Below are 25,547 nucleotides of genomic sequence, written 5' to 3' on the forward strand. Positions count from 1 at the left end.
ATTAAAGGGAGGATTGTTTCTCCAGGTTCTTTCGTTTACGGTAATTTTTTGTTCGTCCCGGGTGTTTCCTCGTGCGGGCGTTTTCTCATTCTCCCGATTCATTTCGGTCAAAAAAAATCACAGGACGCGCGGGGCCACAATCGGCCGGCCCATTAGCGTACAAACAACCCGCGCCAGTAAAAACAATGCGCGGCCAGGAACCGAACCCAGCCGCTCACGCTAGAGGGCTCAGAATGCTAGCCACTAGAATCAACAAGACTTGATGTTTAATTAGCAGCACCGAATTTTAAATTAAGCTCGGAGTCGCGCCAGATACTGACACGAAAATATTTTTTTAAGTGAATATATTTTAGGACGAGAAATTTTTGCATAGTTTTTAATAAAAAATTAAGCCCAAACATTTCTTAAAAAATAACAATATTTCTCTCTCTTTTTGAAACCTGAGTATTTTTTAAACTATTTTTAAAATTACGAGGTACTGTTGTGATTATTTTTCTAATTTGCACACATTTCAAAAACATAAAAAAATTGAACTTTAAATTTGAAAAGGCTAACATTTTCTTAAAACATGATTTTTTTAACACTGAGAGGTACTATAGCTAAATTGTTTTAATCTATGCCTATTAATAAAACTAGGCAAATTTTTGAAATATGCCCACCTCATGCATTGTTTTAGTTCAATTTATTAAACTAGGGATATGGAAGTAATCTTTTTCTCATTCGCGTCTTCACGTACGACCGGTCTCGCTCGGTCCAGTGGTTCCCATCAAAATGCATGAGGAGTCCAGCTAAGGTTTCATGGTTTATCCGCCACAAACTACTCAATTTACATGACGACACCGACATATATTATGGGTGGTGCTTTTCCCTATTATATGAGCTAGATGATTAAAAAAAATGTTCAACGCTCTTGATCTCCGCCGGACACAAAGGCCGCTCAACAATCCAGCTATTGGACCTAGCCAACCTTGGTTAGTGACAACTGGTACTGCGACCACCGGCGACGATGACGGCAAAGACCACAAGCAGAAACATATGTCTGGTTTTATCTTGAGATGGAGGATGTCGACCTAAGGATGAGGTATTAGTCATGTTTATTATGTTATGGGCATGAGAGTGAGATCTTTAGCCATGCTCCGTTAGTAAGGGCGTGTGAAGGTTGTTTTCTCCCGTTGCGATGCACGGGCATGTTTGCTAGTATTATAATATATACATTAATTAATTAGCAAAAACCAATAGGGAAAACCCAAAAAAAGAGCCATTATGGGAAAGAATACCATAACTTTACCTCTACACGTATTAAATGTTCATCTCCCATGTGTTGCAACTGGAGAATAAACCCAGTTTCTATGAATCATTGTTGGCCGAGTCGAGAAGTTGTCTCGTGGGATAGTCAATACCTAATTTAGGAATAATAGCCTAACATCGAAGGGAAGTTTATGAATAAGTTGATGTTTAGACATTTCATCAAAAATCCGAAAGAAAACAAGCAAATATGAATCAACTATCTTCAAATAAATTTATGTCTCCTTTTTTTACTAACGCTAGATATATTACTATTCAGGTTGAGCCTAACTTCCAATACCTATCTTTGGAACATTGAACAACGAGCTATCCTCCACAATTTGTACTTAAAAGTTCTAGGATTGGGCTGAAACTTTCTGGTGATTTTTTTGGAACAAAAGAGACCCCGAAACTTCGTGGGCGTTCTTGAATATAACAGACGACCCACGAGGACGCGACAAGCTCAGGGCGTGCGCCCTCCCCCCTGGGAAGAGGAGACCAAGCTTGGTCGCTCCCTCGTGGACCCCCTTGACGTGAGACTGACGCCAAAAATTTCTACAAATATAGAAACACCCAGAGATAAACCTAGAACTTCCGCTCCGCCGCCGCAAGGCTCCATTCCGAAGCGACCTCATCCAAAGCCCTTTTTCGGCAACCTGTCGGAGGAGGAAATCATTACCGAAGGCCATCTTCATCATCCCGGTGGTAGTTCACCCTCTGGGCTAAGGGTTGATACGTCTCCGTCGTATCTAACTTTTTTATTGTTTCATGCCAACATTCTACAACATTTATATGTACTTTTGGCAACATTTTATATTAGTTTTGTGACTAACATATTGATCCAGTGCCCAGTGTCAGTTCCTTATTTTTGCATGTTTTTGTTTTGCAGAAAATCAATATCAAACGAAGTCCAAAAACGAATTTTTTACGGAGATTTACTTTGGAATACATATGATTTTTGGGAGTTGGAATATGTGCAAACAGGGGCCCAATGCCTCCACTGGGCACCTGGGCGCGCCCATACCCCGTAGCCGCTCCAAGGTACCTAGTGGGCACCTGGTAGGTCGGTTGGGGTCTTTTTCGGCTGCAAGAAAGCTTATATCCGGAAAAAATCATGTTAAAATTTCAGCCCAATCGGAGTTACGGATCTCCGGATATTTAAGAAACTATTTTCGGCCAGAAAACAGGACGCGAAATAGAAGAGGAGAGAGAGAGAGAGAGAGATCCAATCTCGGAGGGGCGAGTCCCTCCGCCGCCATGGAGGCCATGGACCAGAGGGGAAATCCTCCTCCCATCTAGGGGAGAGGCCAAAGAAGAAGAAGAAGGAGGAGGAGGGGAGCTCTCTCCCCCTATCTCCCGATGATGCCGGAGTGCCGCCGGGGAAACCATCATGACGGTGATCTACACCAACAACTTCGCCACCGTCAACACCAACTCTCTCCTCATCTATGCAGCGGTGTAACACCTCTTCTCCCTGTTGTAATCTCAACTTAAACATGGTGCTCAACGCTATATATTATTATCCAATGATGTGTGGGTATCCTATGATGTTTGAGTAGATTCGTTTTGTCCAATGGGTTGATTGATGATCGTGATTGGTTTGAGTTGCATGTTTTATTTTGGTGCTGTCCTATGGTGCCCTCCATGCCGCACAAGCATGTGGGATTACCACTGTAGGGTGTTGCAATACGTTTATGATTCTCTTATAGTGGGTGGCGTGAGTGACGGAAACACATACCCGAGTAAGGAGGTTGTTGCGTATGGGAGTAAAGAGGACTTGTTACTTAATGCTATGGTTGGGTTTTACCTTAATGATATTTAGTAGTTGTGGATGCTTGCTAGAGTTCCAATCACAAGTGCATATAATCCAAGTGTGAAAAGTATGTTAGCTCATGCCTCTCCCTCATATAAAATTGCAATAATGATTACCGGTCTAGTTATCGATTGCCTATGGACAAATCCTTCTCTTGTGTTACAAAAAGCTCTCTACTAAAAAAACTAACTTTATTATCTTGCAAATTACTCCTAGTTTTATTCTTGCTAAGTACTTCTAGTTTTATTCTTGCAAACTATACTATCACACCTACAAAATAGTTTCATACTTGTTCTACGTAAAGAGAACATCAAGTGTGCTTAGAGTTGTATCGATGGTCGATAGAACTTGAAGAGAATATAAATTGTACCTTTAGATCCTCACTGGGTTTGACACTTATTTATCCAAAAAGCTACAATTGATGCCTATGCTTGTGGGTATCAAGACCTTTTTCTGGTGCCGTTGCCGGGAGCAATAGCGTGGGGTGAATATTCTCGTGTGTGCTTGTTTGCTTTATCACTAAGTAGTTTTTATTTTCTGTTCAAGTTGTTCCCTATCTTTAGTTATGGATATGAAACACGAAATACTAAAAAAATTAGTTGTACTTGCAACTCATGGAGATGGGGAACCTCTTAAAACTCTTGATGCTCGTAATGTGGAAAATATTAAACACTACTTTGATAATCCTGATACATTCCCATTCAACTTGATAATGGCAGACACGTTGGATCAACGTGAACACTTTAGGGATTATCGCTTGTCTCAAAAAGGGAAACTCTTATGGGATCAAATTGATTGTTTGCAATGGTATGCTTGGAATTTATGCTTGACATATGATTATACTTGTTGTTCTAGGATGAAGGCTCCACACCATCCTTTTTCATGTGAATTTAATGATAATGAAACGTTGGCTTCTTATGTTAATGGTATATATGATTAACATGATATGGAACGAATAGAAGAATTTTTCGCTTTTAAGGGTGCTTATGAAATTGAATCTTTGTTTTAAAAGTGTGAAAATTGTGATGCTGTTGTTTACAGATCTAAAAATTATGCTATACTTAAATATTGCTATGATAATTATTAATACAATGCCAATATTGATGAATTTATTGAGAAAGTCTTCGATGTCCAAGAAGAGACTGATATTTTGCAGCAATATATGAAAAACGAAATTGATGACACCGTGAGCTCATTGGATGAAAAAGATGAGGAGGAGAGCGAAGAACAAAAGGAGGAAGAGCGGATTGATCACCCATGCCCACCTTCTAGTGAGAGTAACTCTTCAACTCACACATTTTTAATTTCTCTTCGTGCTTACCGAAGGATGAATACTATGATCCCTTGGATTCATTTGAAATATCCCTTTTTGATGATGCTTGCTATGCTTGTGGCCATGATGCCAATATGAATGATGCTTATGGAGATGAACCTGCTATAGTTCCATATGTTACAAATGAAATTGTTGCTATTGCAGCCACACATGATAATCCCATTATCTTTTTGAATATCCCAACTACACTATATCGGAGAAGTTTGCTCTTATTAAGGATTATATTGATGGGTTGCATTTTACTATTACACATGGTGGTTTTGATGAATATAATAGGCATGTGCTTGCTGCTCCTAATTGCAATCATTATGAAATAGGAACTACATCTCCACCTCTCTATGTTTCCAATACGATAAAATTGCAAGAAACTGTTTATATTATGCATTGGCCTTTAGTTGATGTGTACAAATTGTTCTTTTTATGACATGCCGATGCATAGGAAGAGAGTTAGACTTCATCATTACATGATATATGTTGCTTTTTGATCACTACTAAATTACAAATCATTGTTAATTAAAATTGGCTTTGATATACCTTGGGATCCGGGTGGATCAACTACTTGAGCACTTTATGCCTAGCTTAACGGCTTTGAAGAAACCGTTGCCCGGGAGACAACCCGGAAGTTCTAGAGAGTCATTTTATTCTGTTGTGTCCTTTTAAAAAAGTTTAAAACCAAAAAAATATAGAGGGGAAACCAAAAGATTTCAAAAAGAAAAGTGAAACTAAGAAAGACGAGCACCGTTGAAGTGGAGGGGTTCCTTGAACTTTGTTCATGCCCATGGAAACTTTGCAAATCTTGAATTACAGAAACTTTTCAACAAAACTAATTGTCCCCTTGTATAAATCCATTGTATTATAAAAATAATGTGCCAAGATTTGCCTTTAGGATGTTTAAATTTCTTGTTTGGTGTGTGCGGTGCAAAAATAGAAACTTTAGCCGTAGTGCATGATTTTCCATTTTTACTAGAACATCAAAAGTTTCTGAATTTTTTAAACAATACTGCTATGCAATGATTTTATTTTTTCTTAATTTTTCAGAATTGTTTGAGTTACATAAGTATATGTACCATCTGCATCTTTACAGATTGTCCTGTTTACACAGATTGTTATTATAGTTTTGTTATTTGCTTATTTTTGAAATCTTGTTGAACCCTGTTGACTTGGGAGCCATAGAATTGTGATAGCATACAACGGTTAATGCTTGATTATAATTATACAATAATGTTACAGTAGGACATCATGGGATTTGATGTTATATATACTAACACCCCTAATAAAAAGTTTCGGAATGCCCAAGGCACCCAAGTAATTATTCAAGGAGACTCAAGTCGGTAAGCTTGGGGATGCCCCTGAAGGCATCCCATCTCTCTTCGACAACTATCGGTATGTCTCGGTTTTGTTTTGTTAACATGATATGCGTAAATTCTTGGAGAGTCGTGTGCTTATTATTTTGCTTTTAATAATGCACCATGCTGGTATGAGATAGTACTTGGTTGATTTATAGAATGCTCTTTGCACTTCACTTATATCTTTTGAGTATGGATTTATAGAATGCTTCATGTGCTTCACTTATATCATTTGAAGTTTGGATGCATGTTTCTCTAGATATAGAAAACTGTTATTTGTAGAATGCTCTTTTGCTTCACTTATATTTGTTAGAGCGTAGGCAAGTGTTTTGTAGATTTTTTTTAAATCTCATGCTTCACTTATATCTATTTAGAGAGTCAACAGGAATTGGTCATTCACATGGTTAGTCATAAAATCCTACATAAAACTTGTAGATCACTGAATATAATATGTTTGATTCCTTTCAATAGTTTTGCGATATAGAGATGGTAATATGTGGGAGGTACTAGTGAATGATTGTGGTTTAGTAAGAATATTGGTGTTAAGGTTTGCGATGCCCGAAGCATGCACGTATAGTCCCTCGGTATGCGATGAAATTGGAGCACAATTTATCCTTGATTGTCTTCCTTTGCGTGGAGGTCGGGGGCGCGCGATGGTTAACTCCTACCAACCCCCCCCCCCCCAGGAGCATGCGTAGTAGTACTTTGTTTCGAGGGCTAATAAGCTTTTGCAATAAGTATGTGAGTTCTTTATGACTAATGTGAGTCCATGGATTATACGCACTCTCACCCTTCCACCATTGCCAGCCTCTGTAGTACCGCACAACTTTCGCCGGTGCATAAACCCTCCTTATACCTTTCTCAAAACAGCCATCATACCTACCTATTATGGCATTTCCATAGCCATTCCAAGATATATTGCCATGCAACTTCCATCACCATCATATACATGACTTGAGCATTCATTGTTATATTGCTTTGGCATGATTGTAAGATAGCTACCATGATATTTTCATGGCTTGTCTATTTTTTAATATCTTTGCTATGCAAATCATTGCACACTCTGGTACACTGCTAGAGGCATTCATATAGAGGGAGCGATTCCGCGGGAGAAACTTCCCTTCAGGAGGGGGAAATTGAAGCCATCGTCATCACCAATGATCCTCTCATCGTGGGCGGACCAATCTTCATCAACATCTTTACCAGCACCATCTCATCTCAAACTCTAGTTCATCTCTTGAATTCAAGCTTTGCCTCAAAACTTCAGATTGGTACATGTGGGTTGCTAGTAGTGTTGATTACTCCTTGTAGTTGATGCTAGTTGGTTTATTTGGTGGAAGATTATATGTTTAGATCCTTAATGGTATACCCCTCTGATCACGAACATGAACATGTTTTGTGAGTAGTTACTTTGTTCCTGAGGACATGTGAGAAGTCTTGTTATAAGTAATCATGTGCATTTGGTATTCGTTTGATACTCTGATGAGTTGTATGTTGTCTTTGCTCTAGTTGTGTTATGTGAACGTCCACTACATGACACTTCACCATGATTTGGGCCTAGGGGGAGGCATTGAGAAGTAATAATTAGATGATGGGTTTCTAGAGTGACAAAAGCTTAAACCCTAGTTTATGCGTTGCTTCGTAAGGGGATGATTTGGATCCATATGTTTCATGTTATGGTTAGATTTATCTTAATTCTTCTTTTGTAGTTGCGGATGCTTACGAAAGGGGTTAATCATAAGTGGGAGGCTTGTCCAAGTAAGGGCGGCACCCAAGCACCGGTCCACCCACATATCAAATTATCAAAGTACCAAACGTGAATCATATGAGCATGATGAAAACTAACTTTGACAGTAATTCCCATGTGTCCTCGGGAGCACTTTGCTTTACATAAGAGTTTGTCCAGGCTTGTCCTTTGCTCTAAAAAGTATTGGGCCACCTTGCTGCACCTTTGTTACCCGTTACGAATTATCTTACTATCAAACTATCTGTTACCGACAATTTCAGTGCTTGCAGAGAATACTTTGCTGAAAACCGCTTGTCATTTCCTTCCGCTCCTCGTTGGGTTTGATACTCTTACTTATCGAAGGGACTATGATTGATCCCCTATATTTGTGGCTCATCATACATCCTTGTTGCCGGCATGGCCGGAGTAAGTCTTGGAGCAGCAGGTCCTGTCACCAGCGTTCGATACGAGATGGACACAGACGGTCGTATATCGTTCTATGAGGTCGGCTGGCGGGAATTCCTGATGGGAAAGAGATGACTAATGGTTGACACAACAGTGCTCATCACGATAAGGAGCAGCAGGAACAACAACTTCCAGATGATGGTTGTTGCAGATCTTATTTAGAAATAAGGTCCATTCAAATATCTCCTAGCCGATGAACTCGTAGTTACTTTGATGTTGGTTTGTTAACTGGAACAAACTTAAGTGTTACTAGATGTTATGAAGAGTACTAATTACCTAGTAAACTTGCATGCCTAAGCATACAATGCATGCTTCATTTGCGCTTATATTGGATTTATGCAAAATGCATCCAAGGCAACACAATTGGTGTCGTGGTTGCAAAATTTTAATTTGCATGAATAAACAATCAATGGTGGACGCGCCAATACGCCCGCCATTGCAACATGGATGCGCCAATCGTTCGCATGAATATGTAGTGGCTGGCAAACAAGCACGCCCGCCACTGCAGGAAGATAACCAGTGGCGTGCAAGTTTGCTTGCCCGTCACTACTGCGCTATACCAGTGGCGGGCCGCCCGCTCGCCACTGATGGCAATATAGCAGTGGCAGAAGGTCAATGGCGGGCGCCCCTGGGAGCCTGGCCCGCCACTGCTGGTCATTTGACGCCCGCCACTACTAGGCATTCCTGCAGTACAAGAAAATCTGCATGTAGAGACATCAAATTCCATAGCTAGAGACGTGCTATTTCATCTCCAGGCAATAGTAGAGTCGATTTGATAAAGCATCCTTGGAGCGTCTTCCCATGGACCGTCTCAAAACATGTAGACACGCTTGCTAAAGCGTGTGTACATGACATGAGACGTTCTATTGAGACGTTCAAAATCGTCTCTATACATGTCTGAGACGTTATGTTATACACGCTCATCCACATCTCTACGGGAGTAGAGGTTATATCATGGGCCCAATGCTTATGCATGCTATGTAGAGACGCTATATTCATTCCTAAATATACACAAGTTTTTCTCTCGCTATGAATTATTTTACATTAAATATTATTTGGTTTATTTCAATTTTGTATTTCAGCATTTCAAATTCGAATACTTTATCATGACACATATGCATGTGCAGTCTGATCAAATGTCATTATATGAAGGCCTCAGTCCACATCACCAATAATCGTATTCGCACAATTAGCATCCTCGGTAGCAAATCCAGTGGACTATTTAGTAGGAACAAATACATCTTTTAAAAGTGTGTAGAGTTCACAACTGAATCAAATCAGATATTTATATGAAAAATACAAATAATTAATTAATAAAAGTCCCTACAGACTAGAACTTAGTTTTCCTATGAAGCTAAAATCTATACATAATTCAATATATTTGTTCATTTAAAAATTAATCCATGTGCAGCTGCTCCTGGATCCTGCAATGCACATCTCTAAAGCCTTAGCATACCCTGAAAAAGAAAGTGAACAAAGAAAATTTTACATGAACATAAGCTTTTGGACTAGTGCACAATGAAATGTTCTTCGATGAATTGTAAGACATGTACCACACGAATGTCTTGTGGTCATGTTGGAGTACGAATCTTTTGTGGTGTTGTTGGAGCGATTGGCTTAGGTATTTTGACCTAAAAACTACAAAGAATCTTCATAAATGATAAAACCTTAATGGAAATTGGAGCATACCCGATGCTTGTATGGAAGTGGACATGCATGTAATTGAGACCAAGCAATAATATAACCAATAGCATTCCTTACTGTCTGGATTGATTTTTTCATACTGTCTAATCAGTCTGTCATCTCCAAGACTTGAAATGCTGCGGTGAACAGAAACACGAACATATTGCTCCCCAAGCATGTTTCCTCAAACCACATATGTTATATCTTTATTCATTAAAGCTCCTTTGGCCACAACTTAACTTTTTTTCCTCGAGTTAATCGAAAAGAATTACTTCCATTTTCCTCTATTATTTCAAGAAATAACATACTTATTTCAGTAAAAATACGGGAATAAGGAGACACTAATCAGGGAATATAATTTATAGGTCTTTCTCATGAATAACAAATGCACTAAATCATCAACCTTATTATGTACATATTGATTCTATCTGGTTCCTAGTTGTACTATAGACACTTCTAAACTGAACTCTTTTCTATATATGCCAGCTCCAGGATATTATATAGTGCAATTGCTCATCACTGATATTATTACCATGACAAAGAGGCAAACTCATCTTATCATGTAGTCCGGATTTCCACGGTTATCCCATTTTGTTGCATTAGGGTTACCTGCTACTACTATTGGGGATCGTAGCAGAAATTTAAAATTTTCTACGCATCATCAAGATCAATCTATGGAGTCATCTAGCAACGAGGGAGAGGAGTGCATCTACATACCCTTGTAGATCGCGAGCGGAAGCGTTCAAGTGAATGGTGTTGATGGAGTCGTACTCGTCGTGATCCAAATCACCGATGACCGAGCGCCGAACGGACGGCACCTCCGCGTTCAACACACGTACGGAGTAGCGACGTCTCCTCCTTCTTGATCCAGCAAGGGGGAAGGAGAGGTTGATGGAGATCCAGTAGCACGACGGCGTGGTGGTGGAAGTAGCGGGGATCTCGGCAGGGCTTCGCCAAGCTCAGCGAGAGGGAGAGGTGTCACGGGAGGGAGAGGGAGGCGCCAGGGGCTGTTGTGCGGCTGCCCTCCCTCCCCTCCACTATATATAGGGGCCCTGGGGGGGGCGCCGGCCCCTGGGAGATCCAATCTACAGGGGGGCGGCGGCCAAGGGGGCGGCTTGCCCCCCAAGCCAAGTGGGGCGCCCCCCCACCCTAGGGTTTCCAACCCTAAGCGCAGGGGAGGCCCAAGGGGGGCGCACCAGCCCACCAGGGGCTGGTTCCCTTCCCCACTTCAGCCCATGGGGCCCTCCGGATAGGTGGCCCCACCCGGTGGACCCCCGGGACCCTTCCGGTGGTCCCGGTACAATACCGGTGACCCCCGAAACTTTCCCGGTGGCCGAAACTAGACTTCCTATATATAATTCTTCACCTCCGGACCATTACGGAACTCCTCGTGACGTCCGGGATCTCATCCGGGACTCCGAACAACTTTCGGATTTCCGCATACTAATATCTCTACAACCCTAGCGTCACCGAACCTTAAGTGTGTAGACCCTACGGGTTCGGGAGACATGCAGACATGACCGAGACGACTCTCCGGTCAATAACCAACAGCGGGATCTGGATACCCATGTTGGCTCCCACATGTTCCACGATGATCTCATCGGATGAACCACGATGTCGAGGATTCAATCAATCCCGTATACAATTCCCTTTGTCAATCGGTACGTTACTTGCCCGAGATTCGATCGTCGGTATCCCAATACCTCGTTCAATCTCGTTACCGGCAAGTCACTTTACTCGTACCGTAATGCATGATCCCGTGACCAACCACTTGGTCACTTTGAGCTCATTATGATGATGCATTACCGAGTGGGCCCAGAGATACCTCTCCGTCATACGGAGTGACAAATCCCAGTCTCGATCCGTGTCAACCCAACAGACACTTTCAGAGATACCTGTAGTGTACCTTTATAGTCACCCAGTTACGTTGTGACGTTTGGTACACCCAAAGCACTCCTACGGCTTCCGGGAGTTACACGATCTCATGGTCTAAGGAAATGATACTTGACATTGCAAAAGCTCTAGCAAACGAACTACACGATCTTTGTGCTATGCTTAGGATTGGGTCTTGTCCATCACATCATTCTCCTAATGATGTGATCCCGTTATCAATGACATCCAATGTCCATAGTCAGGAAACCATGACTATCTGTTGATCAACGAGCTAGTCAACTAGAGGCTCACTAGGGACATGTGGTCTATGTATTCACACATGTATTACGATTTCCGGATAACACAACTATAGCATGAACAATATACAATTATCATGAACAAGGAAATATAATAATAATCATTTTATTATTGCCTCTAGGGCATATTTCCAACAGTCTCCCACTTGCACTAGAGTCAATAATCTAGTTACATTGTGATGAATCGAACACCCATAGAGTTCTGGTGTTGATCATGTTTTGCTCTAGGGAGAGGTTTAGTCAACGGATCTGCTACATTCAGGTCCGTATGTACTTTACAAATATCTATGTCTCCATTTTGAACATTTTCACGAATGGAGTTGAAGCGACGCTTGATATGCCTGGTCTTCCTATGAAACCTGGGCTCCTTGGCAAGGGCAATAGCTCCAGTGTTGTCACAGAAGAGAGTCATCGGGCCTGACGCATTGGGAATCACCCCTAGGTCGGTAATGAACTCCTTTATCCAGATTGCTTTGTGCTGCCTCTGAGGCTGCCATGTACTCCGCTTCACATGTAGATCCCGCCACGACGCTTTGCTTGCAACTGTACCAGCTTACTGCCCCACCATTCAAAATATACACGTATCCGGTTTGTGACTTAGAGTCATCCAGATCCGTGACGAAGCTAGCGTCGACGTAACCCTTTACGACGAGCTCTTCGTCATCTCCATATACGAGAAACATATCCTTAGTCCTTTTCAGGTACTTCAGGATATTCTTGACCGCTGTCCAGTGTTCCATGCCGGGATTACTTTGGTACCTTCCTACCAAACTTACGGCAAGGTTTACATCAGGTCTGGTACACAGCATGGCATACATAATAGACCCTATGGCCGAGGCATAGGGGAGGACACTCATCTTTTCTCTATCTTCTGCCGTGGTCGGGCATTGAGCTGTGCTCAATTGCACACCTTGCAGTACAGGCAAGAACCCCTTCTTGGACTGATCTATATTGAACTTCTTCAATATCTTGTCAAGGTACGTACTCTGTGAAAGACCAATGAGGCGTCTTGATCTATCTCTATAGATCTTGATGCCTAATATATGAGCAGCTTCTCCAAGGTCCTTCATTGAAAAACACTTATTCAAATAGGCCTTTATACTTTCCAAGAATTCAATATCATTTCCCATCAATAGTATGTCATCCACATATAATATGAGAAATGCTACAGAGCTCCCACTCACTTTCTTGTAAACACAAGCTTCTCCATAAGTCTGTGTAAACCCAAACGCTTTGATCATCTCATCAAATCGAATGTTCCAACTCCGAGATGCTTGCACCAGCCCATAGATGGAGCGCTGGAGCTTGCATACCTTGTTAGCATTCTTAGGATCGACAAAACCTTCCGGCTGCATCATATACAATTCTTCCTTAAGAAAGCCGTTAAGGAATGCCGTTTTGACGTCCATTTGCCATGTCTCATAATCATAGAATGCGGCAATTGCTAACATGATTCGGACGGACTTCAGCTTCGCTACGGGTGAGAATGTCTCATCGTAGTCAACCCCTTGAACTTGTCGATAACCCTTAGCGACAAGTCGAGCCTTATAGATGGTCACATTACCATCCGCGTCTGTCTTCTTCTTAAAAATCCATTTATTTTCTGTGGCTCGCCGATCATCGGGCAAGTCAGTCAAAGTCCATACTTCGTTTTCATACATGGATCCTATCTCGGATTTCATGGCTTCTAGCCATTTGTCGGGATATGGGCCCGCCATTGCTTCTTCATAGTTCGAAGGTTCACCGTTGTCCAACAACATGATTTCCAGGACAGGGTTGCCATACCACTCTGGCGCGGAACGTGTCCTTGTGGACCTACGAAGTTCAGTAGGAGCTTGATCCGAAGTACCTTGATCATCATCATTAACTTCCTCTCTAGTCGGTGCATGCACCACAGGAAAATTTTCCTGAGCTGCGCTACTTTCCGGTTCAAGAGGTAGTACTTCATCAAGTTCCACTTTCCTCCCACTTACTTCCTTCGAGAGAAACTCTTTCTCCAGAAAGGACCCGTTCTTGGCAACAAAGATCTTGCCTTCGGATCTGAGGTAGAAGGTATACCCAATGGTTTCCTTAGGGTATCCTATGAAGACGCATTTCTCCGACTTGGGTTCGAGCTTTTCAGGTTGAAGTTTCTTGACATAAGCATCGCATCCCCAAACTTTTAGAAACGACAGCTTAGGTTTCTTCCCAAACCATAATTCATACGGTGTCGTCTCAACGGATTTCGACGGAGCCCTATTTAAAGTGAATGCGGCAGTCTCTAAAGCTTAGCCCCAAAATGAGAGCGGTAGATCGGTAAGAGACATCATAGATCGCACCATATCCAATAGAGTGCGATTACGACGTTCGGACACACCGTTGCGCTGAGGTGTTCCAGGCGGCGTGAGTTGTGAAACGATTCCACATTTCCTTAAGTGCGTTCCAAATTCGTGACTTAAATATTCTCCCCCACGATCTGATCGTAAGAACTTTATCTTTCAGTCACGTTGATTCTCCACCTCATTCTGAAATTCCTTGAACTTTTCAAAGGTCTCAGACTTGTGTTTCATTAGGTAGACATACCCATATCTACTCAAGTCATCAGTGAGAGTGAGAACATAACGATAGCCTCCGCGAGCCTCAACACTCATTGGACCGCACACATCGGTATGTATGATTTCCAATAAGTTGGTTGCTCGCTCCATTGTTTCGGAGGACGGAGTCTTGGTCATCTTACCCATGAGGCATGGTTCGCACGTGTCAAATGATTCGTAATCAAGAGACTCCAAAAGTCCATCTGCATGGAGCTTCTTCATGCGCTTGACACCAATGTGACCAAGGCGGCAGTGCCACAAGTATGTGGGACTATCGTTATCAACTTTACATCTTTTGGTATTCACACTATGAATATGTGTAACATCACGTTCGAGATTCATTAAGAATAAACCATTGACCAGCGGGGCATGACCATAAAACATATCTCTCATATAAATAGAACAACCATTATTCTCGGATTTAAATGAGTAGCCATCTCGCATTAAACGAGATCCAGATACAATGTTCATGCTCAAAGCTGGCACTAAATAACAATTATTGAGGTTTAAAACTAATCCCGTAGGTAAATGTAGAGGTAGCGTGCCGACGGCGATCACATCGACCTTGGAACCATTCCCGACGCGCATCGTCACCTCGTCCTTCGCCAGTCTCCGTTCCGTAGCTCCTGTTTTGAGTTACAAATATGAGCAACCGCACCAGTATCAAATACCCAGGAGCTACTATGAGTACTAGTAAGGTACACATCAATTACATGTATATCACATATACCTTTGGTGTTGCCGGCCTTCTTGTCCGCTAAGTATTTGGGGCAGTTCCGCTTCCAGTGACCACTTCCCTTGCAATAAAAGCACTCAGTCTCAGGCTTGGGTCCATTCTTTGGCTTCTTCCCGGCAGCTGGCTTACCGGGCGCGGCAACTCCCTTGCCGTCCTTCTTGAAGTTCTTCTTACCCTTGCCTTTCTTGAACTTAGTGGTTTTATTCACCATCAACACTTGATGTTCCTTTCTGATCTCCACCTCCGCAGATTTCAGCATTGAATATACCTCAGGAATGGTCTTTTCCATCCCCTGCATATTGAAGTTCATCACAAAGCTCTTGTAGCTTGGTGGAAGCGACTGAAGGATTCTGTCAATGACCGCGTCATCCGGGAGATTAACTCCCAGCTGAGTCAAGCGGTTGTGCAACCCAAACATTTTGAGTATGTGCTCACTGATAGAACTGTTTTCCTCCATCTTACAACTGAAGAACTTGTCGGAGACTTCATATCTCTCGACCCGGGCATGAGCTTGGAAAACCATTTTTAGCTCTTCGAACATCTCATATGCTCCGTGTTGCTCAAAACGCTTTTGGAGCCCCGGTTCTAAGCTGTAAAGCATGCCGCACTGAACGAGGGAGTAATCATCAGCACGTGATTGCCAAGCGTTCATAACGTTTTGGTTCTCTGGGATGGGTGCATCACCTAGCGGTGCTTCTAGGACATAATCTTTCTTGGCAGCTATGAGGATGATCCTCAGGTTCCGGACCCAGTCCGTATAGTTGCTGCCATCATCTTTCAGCTTGGTTTTCTCAAGGAACGCGTTGATGTTGAGGGCAACGTGGGCCATTTGATCTACAAGACATATTGTAAAGATTTTAGACTAAGTTCATGATAATTAAGTTCATCTAATCAAATTATTCAATGAACTCCCACTCAGATAGACATCCCTCTAGTCATCTAAGTGAAACATGATCCGAGTCAACTAGGCCGTGTCCGATCATCACGTGAGACGGACTAGTCAACATCGGTGAACATCTTCATGTTGATCGTATCTTCTATACGACTCATGCTCGACCTTTCGGTCTTCCGTGTTCCGAGGCCATGTCTGTACATGCTAGGCTCGTCAAGTCAACCTAAGTGTATTGCGTGTGTAAATCTGGCTTACACCCGTTGTATTCGAACGTTAGAATCTATCACACCCGATCATCACGTGGTGCTTCGAAACAACGAACCTTCGCAACGGTGCACAGTTAGGAGGAACACTTTCTTGAAATTATTATAAGGGATCATCTTACTTACTACCGTCGTACTAAGCAAATAAGAAGCAAAACATGATAAACATCACATGCAATCAAATAGTGACATGATATGGCCAATATCATTTTGCTCCTTTGATCTCCATCTTCGGGGCGCCATGATCATCTTCGTCACCGGCATGACACCATGATCTCCATCATCATGATCTCCATCATCGTGTCTTCATGAAGTTGTCACGCCAACGATTACTTCTACTTCTATGGCTAACGTGTTTAGCAATAAAGTAAAGTAATTTACATGGCGTTATTCAATGACACGCAGGTCATACAAAAAATAAAGACAACTCCTATGGCTCCTGCCGGTTGTCATACTCATCGACATGCAAGTCGTGATTCCTATTACAAGACATGATCAATCTCATACATCACATATATTTCATTCATCACATCCTTTTTGGCCATATCACATCACAAGGCATATGCTGCAAAAACAAGTTAGACGTCCTCTAATTGTTGTTGCATGTTTTTACGTGGCTTCTATAGGTTTCTAGCAAGAACGTTTCTTACCTACACCAAAACCACAACGTGATATGCCAATTTCTATTTACCCTTCATAAGGACCCTTTTCATCGAATCCGTTCCGACTAAAGTGAGAGAGACAGACACCCGCTAGCCACCTTATGCAACTAGTGCATGTCAGTCGGTGGAACCTGTCTCACGTAAGCGTACGTGTAAGGTCGGTCCGGGCCGCTTCATCCCACGATGCCGCCGAAACAAGATAAGACTAGTAGTGGCAAGAAAATTGACAACATCTACGCCCACAACAAGTTTGTGTTCTACTCGTGCATAGAAACTACGCATAGACCTAGCTCATGATGCCACTGTTGGGGATCGTAGCAGAAATTTATAATTTTCTACGCATCACCAAGATCAATCTATGGAGTCATCTAGCAACGAGGGAGAGGAATGCATCTACATACCCTTGTAGATCGCAAGCGGAAGCGTTCAAGTGAACGGGGTTAATGGAGTCGTACTCGTCGTGATCCAAATCACCGATGACCGAGCGCCGAACGGACGGCACCTCCGTGTTCAACACACGTACGGAGCAGCGATGCCTCCTCCTTCTTGATCCAGCAAGGGGGAAGGAGAGGTTGATGGAGATCCAGCAGCACGACGGTGTGGTGGTGGAAGTAGCGGGGATCTCGGCAGGGCTTCGCCAAGCTCAGCGAGAGGGAGAGGTGTCACGGGAGAGAGAGGGAGGCGCCAGGGGCTGTGGTGCGGCTGCCCTCCCTCCCCTCCACTATATATAGGGGCCCTGGGGGGCGCCGGCCCCTGGGAGATCCAATCTCCAGGGGGGCGGCCAAGTGGGGTGGCTTGCCCCCCAAGCCAAGTGGGGCGCCCCCCCCACCCTAGGGTTTCCAACCCTAGGCGCAAGGGAGGCCCAAGGGGGCGCACCAGCCCACCAGGGGCTGGTTCCCTTCCCCACTTCAGCACATGGGGCCCTCCGGGATAGGTGACCCCACCCGGTGGACCCCCGGGACCCTTTCGGTGGTCCCGGTACAATACCGGTGACCCCCGAAACTTTCCCGGTGGCCGAAACTGGACTTCCTATATATAATTCTTCACCTTCGGACCATTCCGGAACTCCTCGTGACGTCTGGGATCTCATCCGGGACTCCTAACAACTTTAGGATTTCCGCATACTAATATCTCTACAACCCTAGCGTCACCGAACCTTAAGTGTGTAGACCCTACGGGTTCGGGAGACATGCAGACATGACCGAGACGACTCTCCGGTCAATAACCAACAGCGGGATCTGGATACCCATGTTGGCTCCCACATGTTCCACGATGATCTCATCGGATGAACCACGATGTCGAGGATTCAATCAATCCCGTATACAATTCCCTTTGTCAATCGGTATGTTACTTGCCCGAGATTCGATCGTCGGTATCCCAATACCTCGTTCAATCTCGTTACCGGCAAGTCACTTTACTCGCACCGTAATGCATGATCCCGTGACCAACCACTTGGTCACTTTGAGCTCATTATGATGATGCATTACCGAGTGGGCCCAGAGATACCTCTCCGTCATACGGAGTGACAAATCCCAGTCTCAATCCGAGTCAACCCAACAGACACTTTCAGAGATACCTGTAGTGTACCTTTATAGTCACCCAGTTACGTTGTGACGTTTGGTACACCCAAAGCACTCCTACGGCATCCGGGAGTTACACGATCGCATGGTCTAAGGAAATGATACTTGACATTGGAAAAGCTCTAGGAAACGAACTACGCGATCTTTATGCTATGCTTAGGATTGGGTCTTGTCCATCACATCATTCTCCTAATGATGTGATCCCGTTATCAATGACATCCAATGTCCATAGTCAGGAAACCATGACTATCTGTTGATCAACGAGCTAGTCAACTAGAGGCTCACTAGGGACATGTTGTGGTCTATGTATTCACACATGTATTACGATTTCCGGATAACACAATTATAGCATGAACAATAGACAATTATCATGAACAAGGAAATATAATAATAATCATTTTATTATTGCCTCTAGGGCATATTTCCAACAACTACTGCTGCTACTAGTTCATGAGTAGCATTTATTCTTTTGTGAAACTAGTATTAGCAGTTCTTTGAAAATAAATAGTGTTAGCACTTGCATTACCAAAATCTTGGAAATAATTATTTCCATCATGATATCATGTTGCTTGCAAAAAAACAGCAGCAGGCAAATACCCTACTTGTACAAAACAGGACACCACATTTCTTGTGATATGTAGTTTGAATATACCTGGCTAATGAACTGCTCATCTTTGTAAAGTTGATTCTGCACCTTGACTAGCCCTATCAAAATTTTCAATGTGCGCATCTACAGTTGAGGTTCCTTGCAGTTGTAAGTAAAATTGTACAAAAATAGGCATTATTTAATAACGAAGCAGAAACTTCTGTACACACAGACATTGTTTGACACCTTAGCAACAATGTGTTCATGTTGTAAAGAGGATCTGGTGTAACCCTCTTTGGTTCTCGCACAACTGCTAGGGATGCAATTCCTGCAACTTATGATGAACAATTGTTTTTAAGTATGAGAAAAATCTAGCGCTAACTTACTAGTGAAGAAACTATTGCATCACCTGCATAACATTCTGTGGAGCATGCACACTGTCAGGTTATATTCTTCATGTGGTAGGTCACTGCCAACAACTCTTCCGCTGAAATCAACCTGAAACAAGAACATGATTGTCACACTTGATCCTCCTGTTCAGTTTTCTGAAACGGATACAGGGTGACAAGGATGCACTGGAGTGCTGGGCCAACTGTTGGGCTGAATTGGGCCATCGGCCTTGTAATCACCAGGCCCACTCGGGCGTGTACTTAAACTCCTGTAAGCCACTGTGAGAGGGCATGACTTGAATAGAAAGTTGATCGATCTATTCCTCACCCCCTTCGTCCCTCTCATCTCACCTGCTCCCTCTCCCCACCTACCAACTCTCGATCCCCTCTTCCTCTAGTTCATCACAATCTGGTATTCATAGCCAATTTTTTCCCACAAATCGCTGCCGCTATTGATCTCACACGCTCTCGATCGATCGGTAAAATTCCACCGGGTCAGGTGAGAGCCGCTCCGGTGAGCTCGCCCGAATCCTGCTTAGGGTTCGATTTGATTTGGAGCGAGACCACGGCGCCCCCGTCCAAACCCTCGGCGCAGACCTGCCGCGTGCTCGACGCCATGTCGGAGACCACAGATAAGCTGCAAAATTTGCTCGAGTCGGTCATCCGTCGGCTCGACGCGAACCAGAAGACGGCCGACGAGGGCCACCAGGCGCATCTCTCCTACAACAGTCAGGACTCGGAGGAACTCAAGCTCCTGTCCAATGACAGTAAGCTCCTTGAAGTCGCTAGTACTGTTTACAGAGTAAAGTGATTGCCCATGCAGTTGTTTAGTACGTTGATCAGCATTAAATTGTTCAACCTAACTAGCAGATATAACAGTGTTAATAGCACACTAGCTAGCTTGTAAAGAATAATTGGGTTCATCTAAATCTCGGACAATTGTGTTTTTTTTTTCTCAAGTCTCAGCCGGCTGATTGTGTGCAAATTGCATTTATCACTAAATGGAATGCAATATTTGTAAATTGGTTGAGACATACCGAAAAAAATTAAAAGAGATTTAACGAGATAAAAAAATTATGGAAGAATGGATGCATGCATATAAATACACTAGAAGTCTGGACAATGTCCGTGCGTTGCAACGGGATATAAATATTCTAGTACGTTAGCTTATGATTTACCTGTCAATAATAATGTGGTTGTATACATAAATGTTCATCAAATTCTGACTGTGAATTACCTTATACTCCATTTTGCTTAGAAGTTTAGGAAGTTAATTAAAGTGAAATTGGTTCAAAAGATAAGTAAATTAAGGTGATTGATTATCATATACATAAAATGTTGGATGAAGGGGTGGTAAGAAGAAAGGTGAAATGAGAAGCATACTTTTTTAATAAGTATAGTACATTGCCAATTTCCGATGAGATAGTACATACCACCAGTTTTCGTTGTTTCCTAGAGATAACACTGTTGGAAAAGATCGATCAATTGTGCTAGCAGCCACCGTCGTGACCCACGGCAAGGCATTTCTCACGGTCTGTGGCACAGGGCCGTCGTTTCCGCCTGAGAACACGACGGGAATCCCTTCCAACACGGCATGCAACGACAAGAATATTTCACCAAGACCTCCCAACGAGAGCGACATAACGTCCACTCCATCACGTACGGCATGGTCATTGGTCAAGGGGGATGATAAGCGCCGGCGCGCCGGCCCAATACCCCAGCCATTCGATGCGAGCTGCACGGCCGTTAGATTTTGCTCGAAGCGCGGCTCACCCTACGCCCTTGCCCTTCCTCCTGCTCGCGCCAGTTGACCTTATCTACAGATCGGTCGCTGTGACGCTGCTCCTCGCCGGCGGCAGCGCCGCTCCTCCTCGACCGGATTAGTCACTGCACCGCTGGCCTCAGCACCAAAAAGGACTCGTCTCTTGCTCACCGGCCACCCGTGCCACCTGCGCTCATCCCTCGGCCGCCATATGACCTTGATTCTTGCAGCTCACCCGTCGGCCGGTTCCATCTCTAGTCGCCATGGTTGCAATATCCCCGAGCCACCGCCAGCGCCTCCGCTCGTCACCGTCGTTTGGTTCGAACCACCGTGTCCTCGACAAAAACACAAACTCCATTAGTTTGCCAGCAGTAGCAAAATCACATGCCGGTTGCAGCAAAAAAAAAATCATCAAATCCAGCAAAAAAGAACCACCGTCGCGCCGGTAGCTGCAAAAATTCTCGTCTATCCTCCCAGCAAAAATTCTTACGGATTTCAGCATTTTTTTTGCCGGTTCCAGCAAAACACATCTCGACGCCGTCCCATTGCACCACCGATCGATGAGGTTGCAACTTTTTCTCCGCCCGCTTCCAGCAAAAAAACTATATGTGGTAGTAGCACCGTACCTCGACGTTTTCACCCCGGTAGCTGCTGGTTGCAGCAAAAATAGAAGATGGTTCCAGCATCTCCAGGATCCGGTTCCAGCAAAAAGACTCTTTGGTAGTAGCACCGTATCTCGCCTTCTTCACCCCCTGGCGACTGCTGATTGCAGCAAAAATGTACGATGGTTCCAGCTCCAGGGAACACTGCTTCCAGCATATTGTGTGGCCTGTTGCAGCTTTCCGGACAGTGGGGTTCTGGCCTTGCTGGTTGTCGCTCATCGCTTGAACGGCTCCAGCACCGCCACCGTCGCCCGGGATGCAGCTCTCATGGAAGGAAAACGGAAGCCAGCCATGGCGACTAGCGCGTTCGGCTGCGGCGACCATGGAGAGGAGCGCTCGAATCCAGCCATGGCGTTCGCTCGCAGCTGCCGCAAGGTCGCATGCAGCGGCCAGGGCACGTCGCGCGCCACCATTTTTTGCCCCTCCTCGTCTTATTTTGCTGCAGGGAAGAAGAAAGGGGATGGGCAGCGGAGGAGATGGAAGGAAGAGAAGAAACACGGCGCAGGGAGGGGTGTGGCTGAAGGTAGGGGATGAAGTGCGCGGGGGGGGGGGGGGGGGGGGGGGGGATAAGGCAGGAAGGGGCGGTCTGCGTGGGTCCACCAAATACACGCGTCTCGCGCTGGGAGCTGCTTGCGTGGGCGCACGATGCCAGCGCGTACGACGTGCCGTTCTGAAATGATTCCCCATGGTCAATGGCCTTAATGACAGCTGTGTCACTACTTCTCAAACCGTGGCCCCAAATAACCTTGTACTCCCTTCGCTTCATAATGTTCTGCTTATAGATTTTTGCAAAAGTCAAAATTACAAACTTTGACCAAATTTATAGAGAAAAGTAGGTACGTCTAGAATACCAAATGCACATCATTGAATATATCATGAGTTATATTTTTAGAATGATGTTTGATATTGTAGATGTAGACAGTTTTCTCTATACACTTGGTTAAAGTTGGCACGGTTTGACTTTCATAAAAATCTATAGGCCCTGACTGTGAAACGGACGGAGTAAATAGCAAGCCCAGCACGTGGCGCTCCCCCGCGCGCCACACCAAAGGCCAGACTTTCGTAGCTCACATTCCACACGCGGTTTCCAGCGATGGTCGAGGCTGCATGCGTGCCATGGCCACTCAAGTCCCTTGGGGACATATACTCGCCCTTGAGGTCCTCGGGGTCAATACCTTTGGAGTACCAGCGTGCGCCGATGATCTTTCTGTTGCAGCTCGTGGCATTGAATTCCGCACCTGTCTGGCATGTACCCTTCCACCGTGCCTACACAGGGCCGACCCGGTGTCATCAAAGCTTCGCGATTCTGGGATTTTCTCAATGCACAAAATTTAGTTGTGACTATACATAGAAGTTATGTCTCGACACAAACCTGAATCGATGACACCAATGATGATATCTTCGCCGTACTTTGCTTTCTGGAGGAGGCCGGCAGAACCACGTGGTGACTGGTAGTAGTCAAGACCAAGAAAATCCCAGCTCCGAGTTGTTTGCCCCTTGTGATAAGTGTTTGGCTTTACGGATAGAACTTGAGGAAATTCTACATTTGTATTCATGGCATGCTAATTAGTTTGTACCAATCATGCAAGTAAGGTGTGACGATCCATAGAGCATGTAAACTGAATTAGTATGCACCTGCAGGGAACTCAGCTTGTGTTTCAGTTAGCATCGCTGCAAAACCGGAAAATCCGTGCCGGTAACTGTATACTATAGACTTCAGGGCTTCATCCTTACTGCACTTTGCACAAAGAGACGCAAACAACGACCCCGTCATTAATTTCAGAGAAAGTACAAGATTATGAAGCAACAACAAGGACTGCATGCAAGTACCTTCCGAAAACAGAGGTCAGTACATCATGGTGTGACGCGGTAACCACGGATGGATCATCATGCTGCTTCTCTCCCATATACACAATATAGAGCTGAAAATTCAAAACACAAGTAGTTTTCAAGAAAATGATAGAGAAAAATGATCAAATAGAGTTTAATTAAGTTTCATGTGTCGATCTTACTTTGCTCGACGCATTTGCGGAAAAAGGAAGCAGGAGCACCAGAAGCAGCAGAGTAGAACGCATGGCTGGTCTCAAATCCATGTTTGATCTTGTGATTTGGTGTATTTGTTGTGCTGGTTCTTGGCATGCATGTATGTATTTATAGCATGAGGTGCAATAATAGTTGCAAAAGATCCATTAAATTTTCTTGTTTACGTGTTGTTCGATTGCATGGGACAAATTAATGGTAAAAGGTCAGTTTCACACATTGAAAGGAGCACTATTGTGCTTTGATTTGTCAACTAGGACAAGAATGGCAGGCGGGAATATGTTTGCCTCCCTCAATAAAAATATCAGATATTGTCTGCACCTATAATTACACTTCCAAATATACAAAACTCTTTTGCGGTGTGAAAATTTCGGGGTTGTTCTGCGGGTAAGTTTCTACGGATTGAATACAAGTAAAAACTAAGATTCTTCAAAGAGAGCTCTTATTCCAGTCTTGTCGCTGTAAATATAAAGAAAGATTTTGCGTGTTCCAACTTCCAATGGCATGATCTGGAATTTATCTGGTTCCAGGACGCACAAGTATGGACACGGACACTTTTTTTTTAGAACGAAGACGCACGGACGCGTCCGGCTTTGAATTAATAAAGCCACAACGGCAGCGTGAAACAAGTCATAACACAACCCCACAGGCCTATCCGACCAGCGCCAAAAGATCATCGGAAGTTCCATGCGCAGCTCAACCAAACCAAAGACATTACAGGGCATAACCTGTACAGAGCACGCAGGCTCGTCAAGCAACAAAAGGGACCATGGACATCACCATAGTCAAGGCTCCCTAGCCATCACATAGACTTGCAGCAGACGTTGTTGAGCGGTGTTGGTCAACTCAGTATCCCTGCGCCTCCCCAACGGACTCCACTGCTGCAATAGAAGGTTACATTTGAAGAGGATGTTAGCCGGATGCGAAGGAAAGCAACCCTCAATAGTAAATTTGTTTCTAGTAAGCCATATAGACCAGAGAAGTGCCCCGACACATCTCCACATCACCCGTTTAGCACTCCCGTGTATCGTATCTAAAAGGTGAGTAAGCTCTGCGGCCGATCTGGGATCCCACTGAACACCAGCCGCCGCCCGGACCGCGCTCCAAGCAAATCTAGCAAGGGGACATCTGAAGAACGCATGGCTGGCGTCCTCAGGCTCCCCACACAACGCGCAGGGGCCAGTGGCCGGCCCATTGCGTTTGGCCGCATTCAAGGAAGTCGGCAACTTATCGCGAAACAATTGCCACATGAAGAGTTTGATCTTCAAGGGCAACTGCGCTTTCCATAGCCCCGCGAGCGCCTGCTGTGCCGTCCCTCGACACAGCCTACGGTACAGAGAGTTAACCGAGAACTTGCCCGAACTGGTAAGCGCCCAGCTGACCGTATCTGGTTCGTCCTGAAGGGTGATCGGGTTAATAAGGTGCATCAGGGCCAAGAGGTTGGACTGCTCTAACCCGTTTAGTTCTCGTTTGAAATAGATCACGGGAGGACTAGCCGCGAGCGCAGCCGCCACCGTGATGGATGGATCGACGGCCAGCTCGTACAAATCCCGGAATTCCATC

The 25,547-nt window shown here is 44.2% G+C and overlaps 1 protein-coding gene across 1 annotated transcript; it reads right to left on the bottom strand.

The window, feature by feature from the left end:
* Nucleotides 1-21,918: 21,918 nt before the first annotated feature.
* LOC123145935 (subtilisin-like protease SBT3.9) lies at nucleotides 21,919-24,037 on the bottom strand. The gene is made up of 7 exons (XM_044565455.1): nucleotides 23,957-24,037; nucleotides 23,775-23,866; nucleotides 23,580-23,677; nucleotides 23,317-23,484; nucleotides 23,016-23,119; nucleotides 22,552-22,719; nucleotides 21,919-22,044 (listed from the first exon to the last, which is right to left on the bottom strand). Exons 1-7 carry the CDS (start codon nucleotides 24,035-24,037, stop codon nucleotides 21,919-21,921), a joined length of 837 nt encoding a protein of 278 aa, XP_044421390.1.
* Nucleotides 24,038-25,547: the final 1,510 nt, after the last annotated feature.

This window comes from Triticum aestivum, chromosome 6D (genome assembly GCF_018294505.1).
Source record: "Triticum aestivum cultivar Chinese Spring chromosome 6D, IWGSC CS RefSeq v2.1, whole genome shotgun sequence".
Classification (NCBI taxonomy): Eukaryota; Viridiplantae; Streptophyta; class Magnoliopsida; order Poales; family Poaceae; genus Triticum; species Triticum aestivum.